The 15041-nt window shown below is 43.0% G+C and overlaps 1 protein-coding gene across 1 annotated transcript in view; it reads right to left on the reverse strand.

The window, feature by feature from the left end:
* LOC129824858 (rho-associated protein kinase 2-like) overlaps nucleotides 1-14681 on the reverse strand; it is a 69494-nt gene extending 54813 nt beyond the window's left edge. Inside the window, exons 1-6 of the mRNA XM_055884388.1 lie at nucleotides 14237-14681; nucleotides 11679-11809; nucleotides 8075-8158; nucleotides 7100-7295; nucleotides 3583-3727; nucleotides 3092-3230 (exon numbers count right to left, since the gene is read on the reverse strand). Coding sequence (XP_055740363.1) covers nucleotides 3092-3230; nucleotides 3583-3727; nucleotides 7100-7295; nucleotides 8075-8158; nucleotides 11679-11809; nucleotides 14237-14335 — 794 coding nt within the window. The 5' untranslated portion in view covers nucleotides 14336-14681. The remainder of the gene's footprint in view (nucleotides 1-3091; nucleotides 3231-3582; nucleotides 3728-7099; nucleotides 7296-8074; nucleotides 8159-11678; nucleotides 11810-14236) is intronic.
* Between the last annotated feature and the right edge of the window lie 360 nt (nucleotides 14682-15041).

Genomic DNA, 15041 nt, shown 5'->3' on the forward strand with positions numbered 1-15041 from the left:
CGGATTTTTATTTGCCATATATTTTTCAACTGTGCTGTGATGCTTCACAAAAGATTTGAATCTTCCTATTCTCATAGCTTCCACGGATTGTAAATTAAAAATAAACATTTTTGCTAAAATAATTATTATATTATTGATTGATTGACTATGGCTTTTCAAATCCCCCAGTATTGCTATCTGTAGCGTTAGTTCTACGCAAATGTTGCAATTCTTCAACCATTCCTGGACCTGTGACCAAAAACGAGCTACATGCGGACAATACCAAAATAAATGGTCTAATGACTCTGCCTCCTCACAGCAGAATCTACAGAGCTGGGAAGATTGTATCCCCCATATATATAACATTCTATTAGTTGCAAGAATTTTGTACAATAATTTAAATTGAAAAATTCGAAGTTTTGAATCCGGCGTTGTTTTGCGTATCAATTCATAAACCATGTGCCATGGAATGGGTACATCGAAAATCTCTTCCCAACTATTTTGCAATTTATATGGCACAGCTGTCAGTTTTTTGGTCCTTAAATGAAATTGGTATATGTTTTTATTTATCACACTTTTCTTTAACCATTTATGTTCTTTAATATAAGGCCGACATACAAGTTCCTTACTTTTATCCCCTTCCACCTGCCTCTTCCATTTTTGTGGTAATGCTGCAATTAATTGGTTGTAATTTTGGGTAGAGCAGACATTTCCATATGTCTGTGTTAGCTGCATGTGTGACATTACTCCACCAGTCCTATTTATGATATCATTCACAAAAATTATACCTTTTTTAAACATTTCTTCGATAAATACAGTTTTTTTTATCAATTACTATATTTGAATTTAACCACAAGATTTGTTGTACTATTTGTTCCGTCCTTTCAGGTGGATTAAACTGAAATTGCAACCAACTTTCTAAGGCTTGTTTAAAAAATAAAGATATTTTGGAAATTATTTCCTTTTCAAGCAACCGAAAGTGAGCAGGTGTAATCTGAATAAAGGGAAAAAGGCCCTTCTTGAACATTGGATGAGACATTCGTACCAATCTACTAGAGAATCAGTTTGGATTTAAGTATAACTTTTGTATGACTGATGCCTTTAGTGAGAGGTCTAATGCTTTAATATTTAATAATTTCTGCCCTCCGAATTCATATTCATTATATAGATAGGCCCTTTTAATTTTATCTGGCTTGCCGTTCCAAATCAAATTGAATACTTTTTGTTCATATAATTTAAAAAGCAGGTCACTAGGTGTAGGCAAAACCATAAGCAAATAGGTAAACTGTGATATGATTAAAGAGTTAATCAGGGTGATTTTCCCACAAATAGACAGGTATTTTCCTTTCCATGGTAGCAAGATCTTATCTATTTTTTCTAACTTTCTATAAAAATTTATTGGAGTGAGATCATTTCGCTTCAAGGCTCTTCGTTGTTTGCGGAAATTGACCCACTATGCTGTCTACCTTCAGCTAATTTGTCACCAGGCAGGCGTGATGTCACCAGGCAGGCCAAAACTCCCTCTCACCAAAACGGGGGGTCTTTTCAAAAAACTCCCTCTCACCAAAACGGGTGGTCTTTTCAAACAGCTCTTACACTAAAAGGGCATTATCATCATCATATGAACCTCATAGTGTGTAAATATACTGAACAGAAATATAAATGCAACATGAAACAATACATTTTTATTTTACTGTTACAGTTCATGTAAGGAAATCAGTCATTTGAAATTAATTAATTAGGCCCTAACCTATGGATTTCACATGACTGGGAATACAGATATGCTTCTGTTGGTCACAGATACCTTAAAAGAAAGGTAGGGGCATGGATCAGAAAACTAGTCAGTATTTACATTTACATTTACATTTAAGTCATTTAGCAGACGCTCTTATATTTGGTGTGACCACCATTGGCCTCATGCAGCGCAACACATCTGCTTCGCATAGAGTTGATCAGGCTGTTGATTGTGGCCTGTGGAATGTTGTCTCACTCCTCTTCAATGGCTGTGCGAAGTTGCTGGCGGGAACTGGAACACGCTGTCGTACACATCGATCCAGAGCATCCCAAACATGTTCAATGGGTGACATGTCTGGTGAGTATGCAGGCCATGGAAGAACCGGCACATTTTCAGTTTTCAGGAATTGTGCACAGATCCTTGCAACATGTGGCCGTGCGTTATCATGTTGAAACATGAGGTGATGGCGGCGGATGAATGGCATGACAATGGGCCTCAGAATCTTGTCACGGTATCACTGTGCATTCAAATTGCCATCGATAAAATATAATTGTGTTTGTTGTCCGCCGAACTGCAGTCAGGTCAAGACCCTGGGGAGGATGACGAGCTCGCTGTGAGCTTCCCTATGACGGTTTCTGACAAGTTTGTGCAGAAATTCTTCGGTTGTGGAAACAAACAGTTTCATCAGCTGTCCGGATAGCTGGTTTCAGACAGGTGAAGAAGCCAGATGTGGAGGTCCTGGGCTGTCATGGTTATCGGTGGTCTGCGGTTGTGTGGCTGGTTGGACGTACTGTCAAATTCTCTAAAATGACGTTGGAGGTGGCTTATGGTAGAGAAACCAACATTAAATTATCTGGCAACAACTCTGGAGGACATTCCTGCAGTCAGCATGCCAATTGCACGCTCCCTCAAACCCAGAGATATCTGTGGCATTGTGTTGTGACAAAACTGCACATTTTAGTGGCCTTTTATTGTCCCCAGCACAAGATGCACCTGTAATGGTCATGCTGATTAATCAGCTTCTTAAAATATGCCACATCTTTCAGATGTGGATGGATTATCTTGGAAAAGGAGAAATGCTCACTAACGGGGATGTAATCAAATTTGTAAGCAAAATTTGAGATAAATAAGCTTTTTGTGCGTATAGAACATTTCTGGGACCTTTTATTTTAGCTCATGAAACATGGGACCAACACTTTACATATTGCGTTTATATTTTTTTTCAGTATATATATATAACACAGGAAAATCTAGCTTTTGTTTGCAGTAACAGCCTCCACGGGAAAGTGTGAAAAGTGAGGGGTCACACTTTGAAGGAGCCGAGAGGTCACAGAGGTCATGGGCTTGTGTTTCGTAGGTCAGAGGTCACACATATACCTGTCAGACAGGAAGGCACAGATGAGGTCCTTGGCATCGTTGGACATCTGCACATCGTCTGGGAAGTTAAGTTTATTCTTGTGATCCATGACCTTCCCGTACGTTCCTACTAGTGACTCGGCATAAAATGTGGTGTCACCTAAAAAGAGAGGAGACATTTAAGTTACAATGTTTGGGTTTATTTTACGCTTTACAGGGGGAGGTTAAGCTGGTTTCTACACACACTAATAGCTTAGTAGTGTGACTAACTGGGTTCAAACCTGTGTCTAGCCCACTGAGCTAAAGCCAAGTCTTGAGGTCTCTGGAAAGGTTACTTATTACCCAAGCATGGTTAACCAAATCATGCTCGATATTGTATCTTAACGTCAATCCAAATCAAGTGACAAAACTAAGCTTATTAAATTTTTAAAGCAAATGGTCTGCGTGATTCAGACCCTCAATGCCTTTCTGATTCAGGATCAGTGAATGGGGACAGAGAAATACTCACTCGCCGACCAGCATCTCAAAAATGAAGACCCCCACAGACCACCAGTTACACTCGCGGCCATAGTAGCCATCGCCCCCCTGAGACTTGAGGACCTCGGGGGAGATGTAGTCCGGAGTCCCCGCCGCCGTGTCACAGCGGACCATGCCCGTCTGGAATCAGATAGACAGACGGACAAAGATGCAGACGGGGAGCCGGGCAGACAGACTGAAACAGAGACCTAGTTAAAGCAGGTAACCTTAAGTGAAAGATAGTGGGACAGTGTGCCTAACACAGATTAGAGCTAGAATTCTTAATTTATACTTTAGGTAGAACGTTGAGGGTTGGGCCTGGAGAAATGTAACCACTCTCAAGTTCATAGAAAGAGCTATAGATGCAAGGACTGACCATGCACCATGTTTTGAGGATATACAGTGTTTGTTTACATTCATACTGTCTACAAACAAGCTTATATTTGGGGTTCTGAGGAGGTACAATTGTCACGCTCTGATCTGTTTCACCTGTCTTTGTGATTGTCTCCACCCACCTCCAGGTGTCACCCTTTTCCCCCAATTAGTCCCTGCGTATTTATTCCGGTGTTCCCTGTTTCTCTGTGGCCAGTTCGTCTTGTCAAGTCAAAAAGCGCCTGCTTTTCTTCTCCCTCTTTTGCTAGTCCTCCCGGTTTTGACCCTTGACTGCCTTGACTCTGAACGCTCCTGCCTGACAATACTGCCTGTACCTCCTGGAATCTGACCTTGTGTATGTTCTTGTGCCTGTCCATAACCATTCTCTTGCCTGCCCCTTGGATTATAATAAATATCAGAGATTCGAACCATCGGCCTCCCGTGTCTGCATCTGGGTCTCACCCTGTGCCCTTATAACAATAGTTGAACTAAGCTCAAGAGGCATTTATACGTTATATTCTTCAAGAATCAATGGGTATACAGTACCAGTCAAAAGTTGGGACACACCTACTCATGCAAGGGTTTTTCTTTATTTGTACTATTTTCTACATCCTGTGGCGGTCCTCATGAGAGCCAGTTTCATCATAGCGCAGCATAGCAGGATGGTTTTCATAGCACGATGGTTTGAAGAAACTTCCAAAGTTCTTGAAATGTTCCGTATTGACCTAACCTTCATGTCTTAAAGTAATGATGGACTGTCATTTCTCTTTGCTTATTTGAGCTGTTCTTGCCATAACATGGACTTGGTCTTTTACCAAATAGGGCTATTTCTGTATACCACCGCTACCTTGTCACAACACAACTGACTGGCTCAAATGCATTAAGAAGGAAAGAAATTCCACAATTGTACTTTTATAAGGCACACCTGTTAATTGAAATGCATTCCAGGTGTCTACCTCATGAAGCTGGTTGAGGAAATGCCAAGAGTGTGTAAAGCTGGGATGTGGGACAGTAGCGTCCCACTTGGCCAAAATCCAGAAAAAATGTAGCGCGCCAAATTCAAATATATTACTATAAAAATCAATCTTTCATGAAATCACACATGAAAGACACCAAATTAAATGATGAATCCAGCCAACATGTCTGATTTCAAAAAGGATTAACCCCCCCTTTTTCCTGTAGTCCACAATCATCTCTTTTGTCTTGATCACATTGAGGGAGAGGTTGTTGTCCTGGCACCACACGGCCAGGTATCTGACCTACTCCCTATAGACACTGTTGTGTCATCGGCAAACTTAATGATGGTGTTGGAGTCGTGCCTGGCCGTGCAGTCATGAGTGAACAGGGAGTACAGGAGGGGACTGAGCACGCACCCCTGAGGGGCCTCTGTGTTGAAGATCAGCGTGGCGGATGTGTTGTTACCTACCCTTACCACCTGGGGGAGGCCCGTCAGGAAGTCTAGGATCCAGTTGCAGAGGGAGGTGTTTAGTTCCTGGGTCCTTAGCTTATTGAGGAGCTTTGAGGGCACTATGGTGTAGAACGCTGAGCTGTTGTCAATGAATAGCATTCTCACATAGGTGTTCCTTTTGTCAGCGTAGAGTGCAATAGAGATTGCATCATCTGGGGATCTGTTATTGCGGTATGCTAATTGCAGTGGGTCTAGGGTTTCTGGGATAATGGTGTCGATGTGAGCCATGACCAGTCTTTCAAAGCACTTCACGGCTACAGACCTGAGTGCTACGGGTCGGTGGTCATTTAGGGTTACCTTAGTGTTCTTGGGCACAGGGACTATGGTGGTCTGCTTAAAACATGTTGGTATTACAGACTCGGAAAGGGAGAGGCTGGAAATGTCAGCGAAGACACTTGCCAGTTGGTCAGCACATGCTCAGAGTACACGTCCTGGTAATCCGTCTGGTCCTGCAGCCTTGTGAATGTTGACCAGTTTAAAGGTCTTACTCACATCAGCTGTGGAGAGCGTGATCACAGTCTTCCGGAACAGCTGGAGCTCTCATGCATGCTTCAGTGTTATTTGCCTCGAAGCGAGCATAGAAGTAGTTTAGCTTGTCTGGTAGGCTCATGTCACTGGGCAGCTCTCGGCTGTGCTTCCCTTTGTAGTCTGTAATGGTTTGCAAGCCCTGCCACATCCAACGAGCGTCAGAGCCGGTGTAGTAGTCCTGTAGTTCAATCTTAGTAATGTATTGACACTTTGCCTGTTTGATGGTTCGTCGGTGGGCATAGCGGGATTTCTTATAACTGCATTACAACATATGCTTTCTGTTTCATAGTTGTAACAAAGGCACTCCACGAATAAAATTGATTTAACACGTGATTTTTTTTTACATATAGCCTACAGTAACAAACTAATGAAAATGCTATTGTGTTATTGCTATTGGGGGGGGGGGGGGGGGGGGGGGGGGCTCCTCGAGTGCCAGCGGTTCTAGTGTTAAACCTAGTCCTGAACTAAAAAGCACTTTTGGTGATTCTCCATTGAGCTGATTAGGACTAGGCCTAATCAGTGTCTGGGAAACTGGCCCATACATTTTGTCCAACAGCTCTCTGCCACACTGCACCTGTGCTTATAAGACATGATTCAGTAACTAAATCGGATGCAATTTGTCTGGGGAAATTGACATTGCATTCAAAACCTGACCATAGGGTGTTCTCTCAAATGCAGATTTCAGCCAGACACAGTTCATTGCCTTGAAAAATAGCAAAACATTTGCTCAACTTTAGCTCAAGAGACGAAAGCAGAAAGAAATTCTGGTCTAGGGCTTGAGTTTGCCATTTCAGAAAGAATGACCATAACAAGACAATTTACAGACGGAGTCTCCCTCAGCAAACCCTTAATGCACAGTCTAGGCCCCAGGACCAGTGTTTCCCAATCCTGGTCCTGGGGACCCAAAGGGGTGCACATTTTTGTTTTTGCACTAACACACCTGATTCAAATTAAAGTTTGATGATGACTTGATTTGTTGAGTCAAGTGTGTAAGTGCTAGGGCAAAAAACAAAAATGTGCACCCGTTTTGCTCCCCAGGACCGGGATTGGGAAGCACTTCCCAAGACCCAGTGCTTCTCAAGCCTGGTCCTGGGGAGCTAAAGAGGGTGCACATGTTTGTTTTATTCTCCACCACCAAAACTCACCGAGTCCATCTTCATGCAGGTGCCGAAGTCAGCCAGCTTGAGGTGGCCATTTTGGTCCAGCAGTATGTTGTCTGGTTTCACGTCACAGTGGATGAAACCCATAGAGTGTATGGTATCTAGAGCCAGCACAACCTCGGCAGTGTAGAGTCGGGCCCATTTCTCTGGCATGTCATAGTTCATGGTGTTACGCACGCCTCTGAGAAGAGGGAACGCAACTCCCTGCTACAACACAACTCTCTGAAGTGCAAGAGGTATGGACTGTAGGTGCGAGTAAGGATGACACAAAAGCAGAATTTACCGTTACTAGAATTTATTTTCTTACACGGTAATATGGGGAAAAGGGGCTGGACGGAACCAAAGCAAAGAAAGTAAATATCAAAGTTCCCCCTCTCCTATCTAACCTGCCTACCCACTTAACTTACCTAACTTAACACCGCCTGGTGCCCTAACCAAAATACAGGGGGTGGTCCGCCCAGGTCTTACCTAGTGTGCCTAGACAGTAAATATACTACGGGTATATGTATGCCCTCGGGCCTCTTGCCTAAGCACTCCCAAAGTGCCTTCTCCTTCCCCCCTGGGAACAAATGAAACAGAGTAATTATTAATGATTACACAAACACTCAAACACAGGACATAGAAAAACTGCTACCAACAACAACAGTACATACCACACTTTCTGATACACAACCTACACTATATCACAATCTAATCTTTCTCTCTCTCTCTCTCAATCTCCAAATCTCTACTCCTTATCTCATCTCTCTCTCTCTCCTCTTGGGCAGAACACTGGCTTTTATCTTCAGGTGGCAATGGTGATTAGAGTCAGCTGCTTCTTGACGAGGGGGCGGGGTCAGCTCCAATCACCAATTAGCCTGGGGTTGACCAATCAGCTGGTTGGGGAGTACTTCAGGAAGCCATCTCCTGAAACACACACTCAAATACAAAACAGAACACAGAAACTGGGGAACGTAACACATGGTCAAGGTGACCAGGTCTCCACCGGGCATATACTCCATAACCATGTAAAGGTGGCGGTCATCTTGGAAAGCACAGCACAGCACAGCTGAAAAACATGTGGATAGGATAGTAAACTCAGCAAAAAAGAAACGTCCTCTCACTGTCAACTGTGTTTATTTTCAGCAAACTTAATATGTGTAAATATTTGTAGGAACATAAGATTCAACAACTGAGACATAAACTGAACAAGTTACACAGACACATGACTAACAGAAATGGAATAATGTGTCCCTGAACAAAGGGGAGGGGGGGGGGTGGGGGGAGTGGTTAAAATCAAAAGTAACAGTCAGTATCTGGTGTGGCCACCAGTTGCATTAAGTACTGCAGTGCATCTCCTCCTCATGGACTGCACCAAATTTGCCTGTTCTTGCTGTGAGATGTTACCCCACTCTTCCACCAAGGCACCTGCAAGTTCCCGGACATTTATTTATTTATATATATATATATAATTTTTTTTTACCGTTATTTTACCAGGTAAGTTGACTGAGAACACGTTCTCATTTGCAGCAACGACCTGGGGAATAGTTACAGGGGAGAGGAGGGGGATGAATGAGCCAATTGTAAACTGGGGGGAATGGGGGGAATGGCCCTAGCCCTCACCCTCCGATCCAACAGGTCCCAGAGGTGCTCAATGGGATTGAGATCCGGGCTCTTCGCTGGCCATGGCAGAGCATTGGCATTCCTGTCTTGCAAGAAATCACGCACAAGATGAGCAGTATGGCTGGTGGCATTGTCATGATGGAGGGTCATATCAGGATGAGCCTGCAGGAAGGGTACCACATGAGGGAGGAGGATGTCTTCCCTGTAATGCACAGCATTGAGATTGCCTGCAATGACAACAGGCTCAGTCCGATGATGCTGTGACACACCGCCCCAGACCATCTCCAAATCGATCCCGCTCCAGAGTACAAGCCTCGGTGTAACGCTCATTTCTTCGACGATAAACGCGAATCCGACCATCACCCCAGGTGAGACAAAACCGCGACTCATCAGTGAAGAGCACTTTTTGCCAGTCCTGTCTGGTCCAGAGACGGTGGTTTGTGTCCATAGGCGACATTGTTGCCGGTGATGTCTGGTGAGAAACTGCCTTACAACAGGCCTACAAGCCCTCAGTCCAGCCTCTTGTGGACAGTCTGAGCACTGATGGAGGGATTGTGCGTTCCTGATGTAACTCGGGCAGTTGCTGTTGCCATCCTGTACCTGTCCCACAGGTGTGATGTTCGGATGTACCGATCCTGTGCAGGTGTTGTTACACGTGGTCTGCCACTGTGAGGACGATCGTCTGTCCGTCCTGTCTCCCTGTAGCGCTGTCTTAGGCATCTCACAGTACGGACATTGCAATTCATTGCCCTGGCCACATCTGCAGTCCTCCTTGCAGCATCCCTAAGGCACCTTCACGCAGATGAGCAGGGACCCTGGGCATCTTTCTTTTGGTGTTTTCAGAGTCGGTAGAAAGGCCTTTTTAGTGTCCTAAGTTTTCATAACTGTGACCTTAATTGCCTACCGTCTGTAAGCTGTTAGTGTCTTAACAACCGTTCCACAGGTGCATGTTCATTAATTGTTTATGGTTCATTGAACAAGCATGGGAAACAGTGTTTAAACCCTTTACAATGAAGATCTGTGAAGTTATTTGGATTTTTTACGAATTATCTTTGGGGTCCTGAAAAAGGGACGTTTCTTTTTTGGCTGAGTTTATATGACAACAATGATTGATTCACATTAAGAGAAAGTGAGAGGAGTGTGTGTGTGTGTTTGTGTGTGTGTCTATCCTGTATAAAATAAATAGAAATACTGAGCTACATTTATTGGGAAATTATATTATTGTATACTCATACCATCGCTCAGAGAAAAAAAAGAACTAAAAAAGAACTTTTAAATTATTTGTGCACCCTCCCCTTATGATGATAATATCACTTAGCCTTTTTCTATAATGTTTTATTAATGTTTTATTTTTCTATAATGTTTTCTTAGATTGAAGAACACATGGGGAGGGATCTTCGACCATTACTCCATACAACATTTGTACATATCCCTGATATCCTTCGGTCTGCACTTATGGACTGCCCTCTTAAAAAAAAAATTGGATTGGTTTTCAATGTGGTTCAAGTCCGGAGACCATTGCAAAATGTTGATCATAATCGAAGTAAGCATACGCCGAATAAAACACCTGGATTTCTGAGTAATCTTTCAAATGATTAGGACATGTAAACAGCTTAAATCAGCATTCCAGCTGTGTATTTGATCTGCACACGTGCCAACACCGGTTATCGCAAGCCTCCTCCTATTATGTGCAAGTAAAGTACGCATCTTATAAATAGTTTCCGCATACAAACCTTCTATGTCCAATCTCAGAATCAAATAAGTCTTAGCAAAAATAACATGGCTACTGTGGTACAACATTTATTTTGGCAATTTGCAGTATTTATCAAAGTCCCATCAGTAGCCTGATTTGAGATGTGTCCATGTAAACAGGATGATTAGGGAAATCGTTCTTCGTGCAAAGTATTATTGTGCTCATGTAACCGTGCTCACTGTGTGATACACCTGGGTCCTCTACCAGGCAAGTCTACCACTGTTGCAGTGGTTTTAAACCTCTTAATTGTTGCCGTAACATTGGTAAATGGTGCATTTGTTTTTTCAGTAGATTTTTCTACCCATTGCCTGATATATGAAAGTCAACAGCCATTTGTCTCTTTTCATTTGTGATTTCTTTGCCTGGTGATGGATAACAGAAGGAATTCACATGCTTCTTAAGTCATTTTTATACCCCAGTGAAACAGGAAGCCATGGAAGTAGGGCTGCGCAAGTAATTGAATTCACATCGAAATCGCAATATTGACGTGTGTAATACCCATATTGCATGCAATATTTTTGAAACGCCACCCAGTGTAACGTCCGTTATTAAAGTTGACTCTGTTTATAGTCCCTCTTCTTCTCTCCTCTTGTGGCTGCTTCCAGCACACACCAAGCCCCACCCCTGTCAATTAGGCAGTGCAGTTCCTCCTCCTCAGTTTGATTCACTGTAAGTTTTCATGCTGTTCTGTGAGGTCAAATGCAGTGAACAGATTGTGACCAACAAGAACGATGCTGCTTTACACTTACACTTTACAGCTTCTTAATATACATAATTGTATTTCTATGATTCCAACAGTTCACCCAAGTGTGTTGATCTATACCTCAAGTCAAATCACAATCGCAATATTTGGTAAGAAAATCACAATTCGATTTTTTGGCTCATATCGTGCAGCCCTACATGGAAGTAGTTCCACAATAGTTCTTTAACCCTTTATACTTGTGGAAAAAGGCCTATATGGATACGAACAAATTGAAATGTTTCTAACAGAAGAAATATAAAAAGCATATGCATGACTATGGTAGCAATTGAAAGAGAACACTTTGGAGATTATGGGGATCACTCGGTATTTGTATTATGTATCAAGGGTGCCAATAATTTTGGAGATGACTGTAGGTCTGTGCGTGTACTGTACATGCGTGAAGGTGTGCACATGTTTGCATATGTGTGCGTGTGTTTGTGTGTGTGACTCTCAGCCTCCCTTTCACCTGGATGACCCAGGGGCTGTTGGAGAAAGCCATGATGTCTCTCTCCTCCCAGAAGAAGGCAGAGTGCTTGATCGTCTCAGACTTGCTCAGCTTTTTCATGGCGTACACCTTCTGAGATGCCTTGTGACGGACCTGGAGGGGCGAGTTACATGATGAGTTATGACACACACACACACACACACACACACACACACACACACACACACACACACACACACACACACACACACACACACACACACACACACACACACACACACACACACACACACACACACACGTCACTCCATCAACCCTGTGTCAGTTATAGGAAGATTTTAACCCAAATTTCACCATCATTGTAAACCCCTAGCTATTTTGTTGCTTTCTGAAGATCATAATTTATTTCATGTGATTTGTGATTTATTTATGTCTGACATATTGTCAACAAAACAGCATGACATGATTACTAGTTTCTCTGGGAATATATATAAAGTGATCTGTGCATTTAAAGAACAGCATAAACACCTATTTCACTTGTGCATGTAAAAACAGAAATCTCCATTGCGGCACATGCTGCCACTGTTTTGATGACCAAAAGTTATATTTTTAGAACGAGCAGTGCGCAGCCAGCTCACGAGTGCATCAGTGACACAAGCACAGGGGAAATGCAACAAGCACAGATGCGACAAGTGAAAAAAAAGGAGCTAACTGTGAAAATGATGTGATGATTTTCAATCATTACTGCAGTTCCCCCCAACAGTAAGCAATGTAATAGCGCTGGGCGGCAGGTCAGAGGTCGGAGCTGCTGATGGCAGAGCATCGGGTAACTGAACAGCTTGTTTTGAACAATATATTTTGAAAACAGTGAAATGTACACAAATTAACCACACTTATGAACATTTTCAGAATCCTTGAATTATGTAATACAGTGGGGAGAACAAGTATTTGATACACTGCCGATTTTGCAGGTTTTTCTACTTACAAAGCATGTAGAGGTCTGTAATTTTTATTATAGGTACACTTCAACTGTGAGAGACGGAATCTAAAACAAAAATCCAGAAAATCACATTGTATGATTTTTAAGTAAATCATTTGCATTTTATTGCATGACATAAGTATTTGATACATCAGAAAAGCAGAACTTAATATTTGGTACAGAAACCTTTGTTTGCAATTACAGAGGTCATACGTTTCCTGTAGTTCTTGACCAGGTTTGCGCACACTGCAGCAGGGATTTTGGCCCACTTCTCCATACAGACCTTCTCCAGATCCTTCAGGTTTCGGGGCTGTCGCTGGGCAATACGGACTTTCAGCTCCCTCCAAAGATTTTCTATTGGGTTCAGGTCTGGAGACTGGCTAGGCCACTCCAGGACCTTGAGATGCTTCTTACGGAGCCACTCCTTAGTTGCCCTGGCTGTGTGTTTCGGGTCGTTGTCATGCTGGAAGACCCAGCCACGACCCATCTTCAATGCTCTTACTGAGGGAAGGAGGTTGTTGGCCAAGATCTCGCGATACATGGCCCCATCCATCCTCCCCTCAATACGGTGCAGTCGTCCTGTCCCCTTTGCAGAAAAGCATTCCCAAAGAATGATGTTTCCGCCTCCATGCTTCACGGTTGGGATGGTGTTCTTAGGGTTGTACTCATCGTTCTTCTTCCTCCAAACACGGCGAGTGGAGTTTAGACCAAAAAGCTCTATTTTTGTCTCATCAGACCACTTGACCTTCTCCCATTCCTCCTCTGGATCATCCAGATGGTCATTGGCAAACTTCAGACAGGCCTGGACATGCGCTGGCTTGAGCAGGGGGACCTTGTGTGCGCTGCAGGATTTTAATCCATGACAGCATAGTGTGTTACTAATGGTTTTCTTTGAGACTGTGGTCCCAGCTCTCTTCAGGTCATTGACCAGGTCCTGCCGTGTAGTTCTGGGCTGATCCCTCACCTTCCTCATGATCATTGATACCCCACGAGGTGAGAACTTGCATGGAGCCTCAGAACGAGGGTGATTGACTGTCATCTTGAACTTCTTCCATTTTCTAATAATTGCGCCAACAGTTGTTTCCTTCTCACCAAGCTGCTTGCCTATTGTCCTGTAGCCCATCCCAGCCTTGTGCAGGTCTACAATTTTTCCCTGATGTCCTTACACAGCTCTCTGGTCTTGGCCATTGTGGAGAGGTTGGAGTCTGTTTGATTGAGTGTGTGGACAGGTGTCTTTACACTCGTTACCTGTATGTCTTTACATACAGGTAACGAGTTCAAACAGGTGCAGTTAATACAGGTAATGAGTGGAGAACAGGTGGGCTTCTTAAAGAAAAACTAACAGGTCTGTGAGAGCCGGAATTCTTACTGGTTGGTAGGTGATCAAATACTTATGTCATGCAATAAAATGCAAATTAATTACTTAAAAATCATACAATGTGATTTTCTGGATTTTTGTTTTAGATTCCGTCTCTCACAGTTGAAGTGTACCTATGATAAAAATTACAGGCCTCTACATGCTTTGTAAGTAGGAAAACCTGCAAAATCGGCAATGTATCAAATACTTGTTCTCCCCACTGTATGTATTGTTACAACCTTACCAGTAAACTCTCCAAGTTTAACGCTGACTTCAGGTCTCTGACCATGAATTCCAACTTTTTCCTTCGGCTGTCCAGCCTTTTCTCCACTCCCGACGACATGATAATAATTTAGTGAATCCAGGTTCGTCAATGGTATATAATGGCAAGCTGAAATGTTCGGACAACAAACTTGTCAATACCTGCCGTGGCCCTTTAAAACGCTGGCTCGCAGTGCTCGAGACAACTCAATATTTTGCTGCTGGTTGGTTGAATGAGCAATAAAAACTGACAGCTCCACTGAACACGCGCTGTTTTGGCGGTATAAACGGGTTAATCATTTATTTTCATTATTCGTTTATTCGACATTAAAGTTGGTTTTCAAACTCAAATCCTGCCAGAATCTCCCCGCGTAGAATTCACTCATTCATTTGGTGGTGTTTATCATATGACAGTGTCGACTGTTGCAACCTTGTTGAACTCATGAACTCCGCTCAGCATGACTCAAGTATTATCTTGGTGTAAATGGAAAGTTTCTTCATTGACAGGAATTCCTCTCCTCTTATCTCATTGATTGATTTTACCGTCACAGCTCATGCTCGCCATAACTTTCAATAGTTTTGGAACGCTCATGTGTAGCTCTGTAGACTACCATAAAGCACGGACAAATCCCAATGTCTTTTGGATGTATTTTATTGGGGTCCTGATTTCGACTTCTGAACCAATCATAGACGTCTATGTTTGGTTCAGATTTGGCATGGTCCGCACCGGCCTCTATTTGCCATATATCACAAACCACCAAGGTGTCTTATTGTTGTTATAAACTGGT

Source organism: Salvelinus fontinalis, chromosome 27 (genome assembly GCF_029448725.1).
Source record: "Salvelinus fontinalis isolate EN_2023a chromosome 27, ASM2944872v1, whole genome shotgun sequence".
NCBI lineage: Eukaryota > Metazoa > Chordata > Actinopteri > Salmoniformes > Salmonidae > Salvelinus > Salvelinus fontinalis.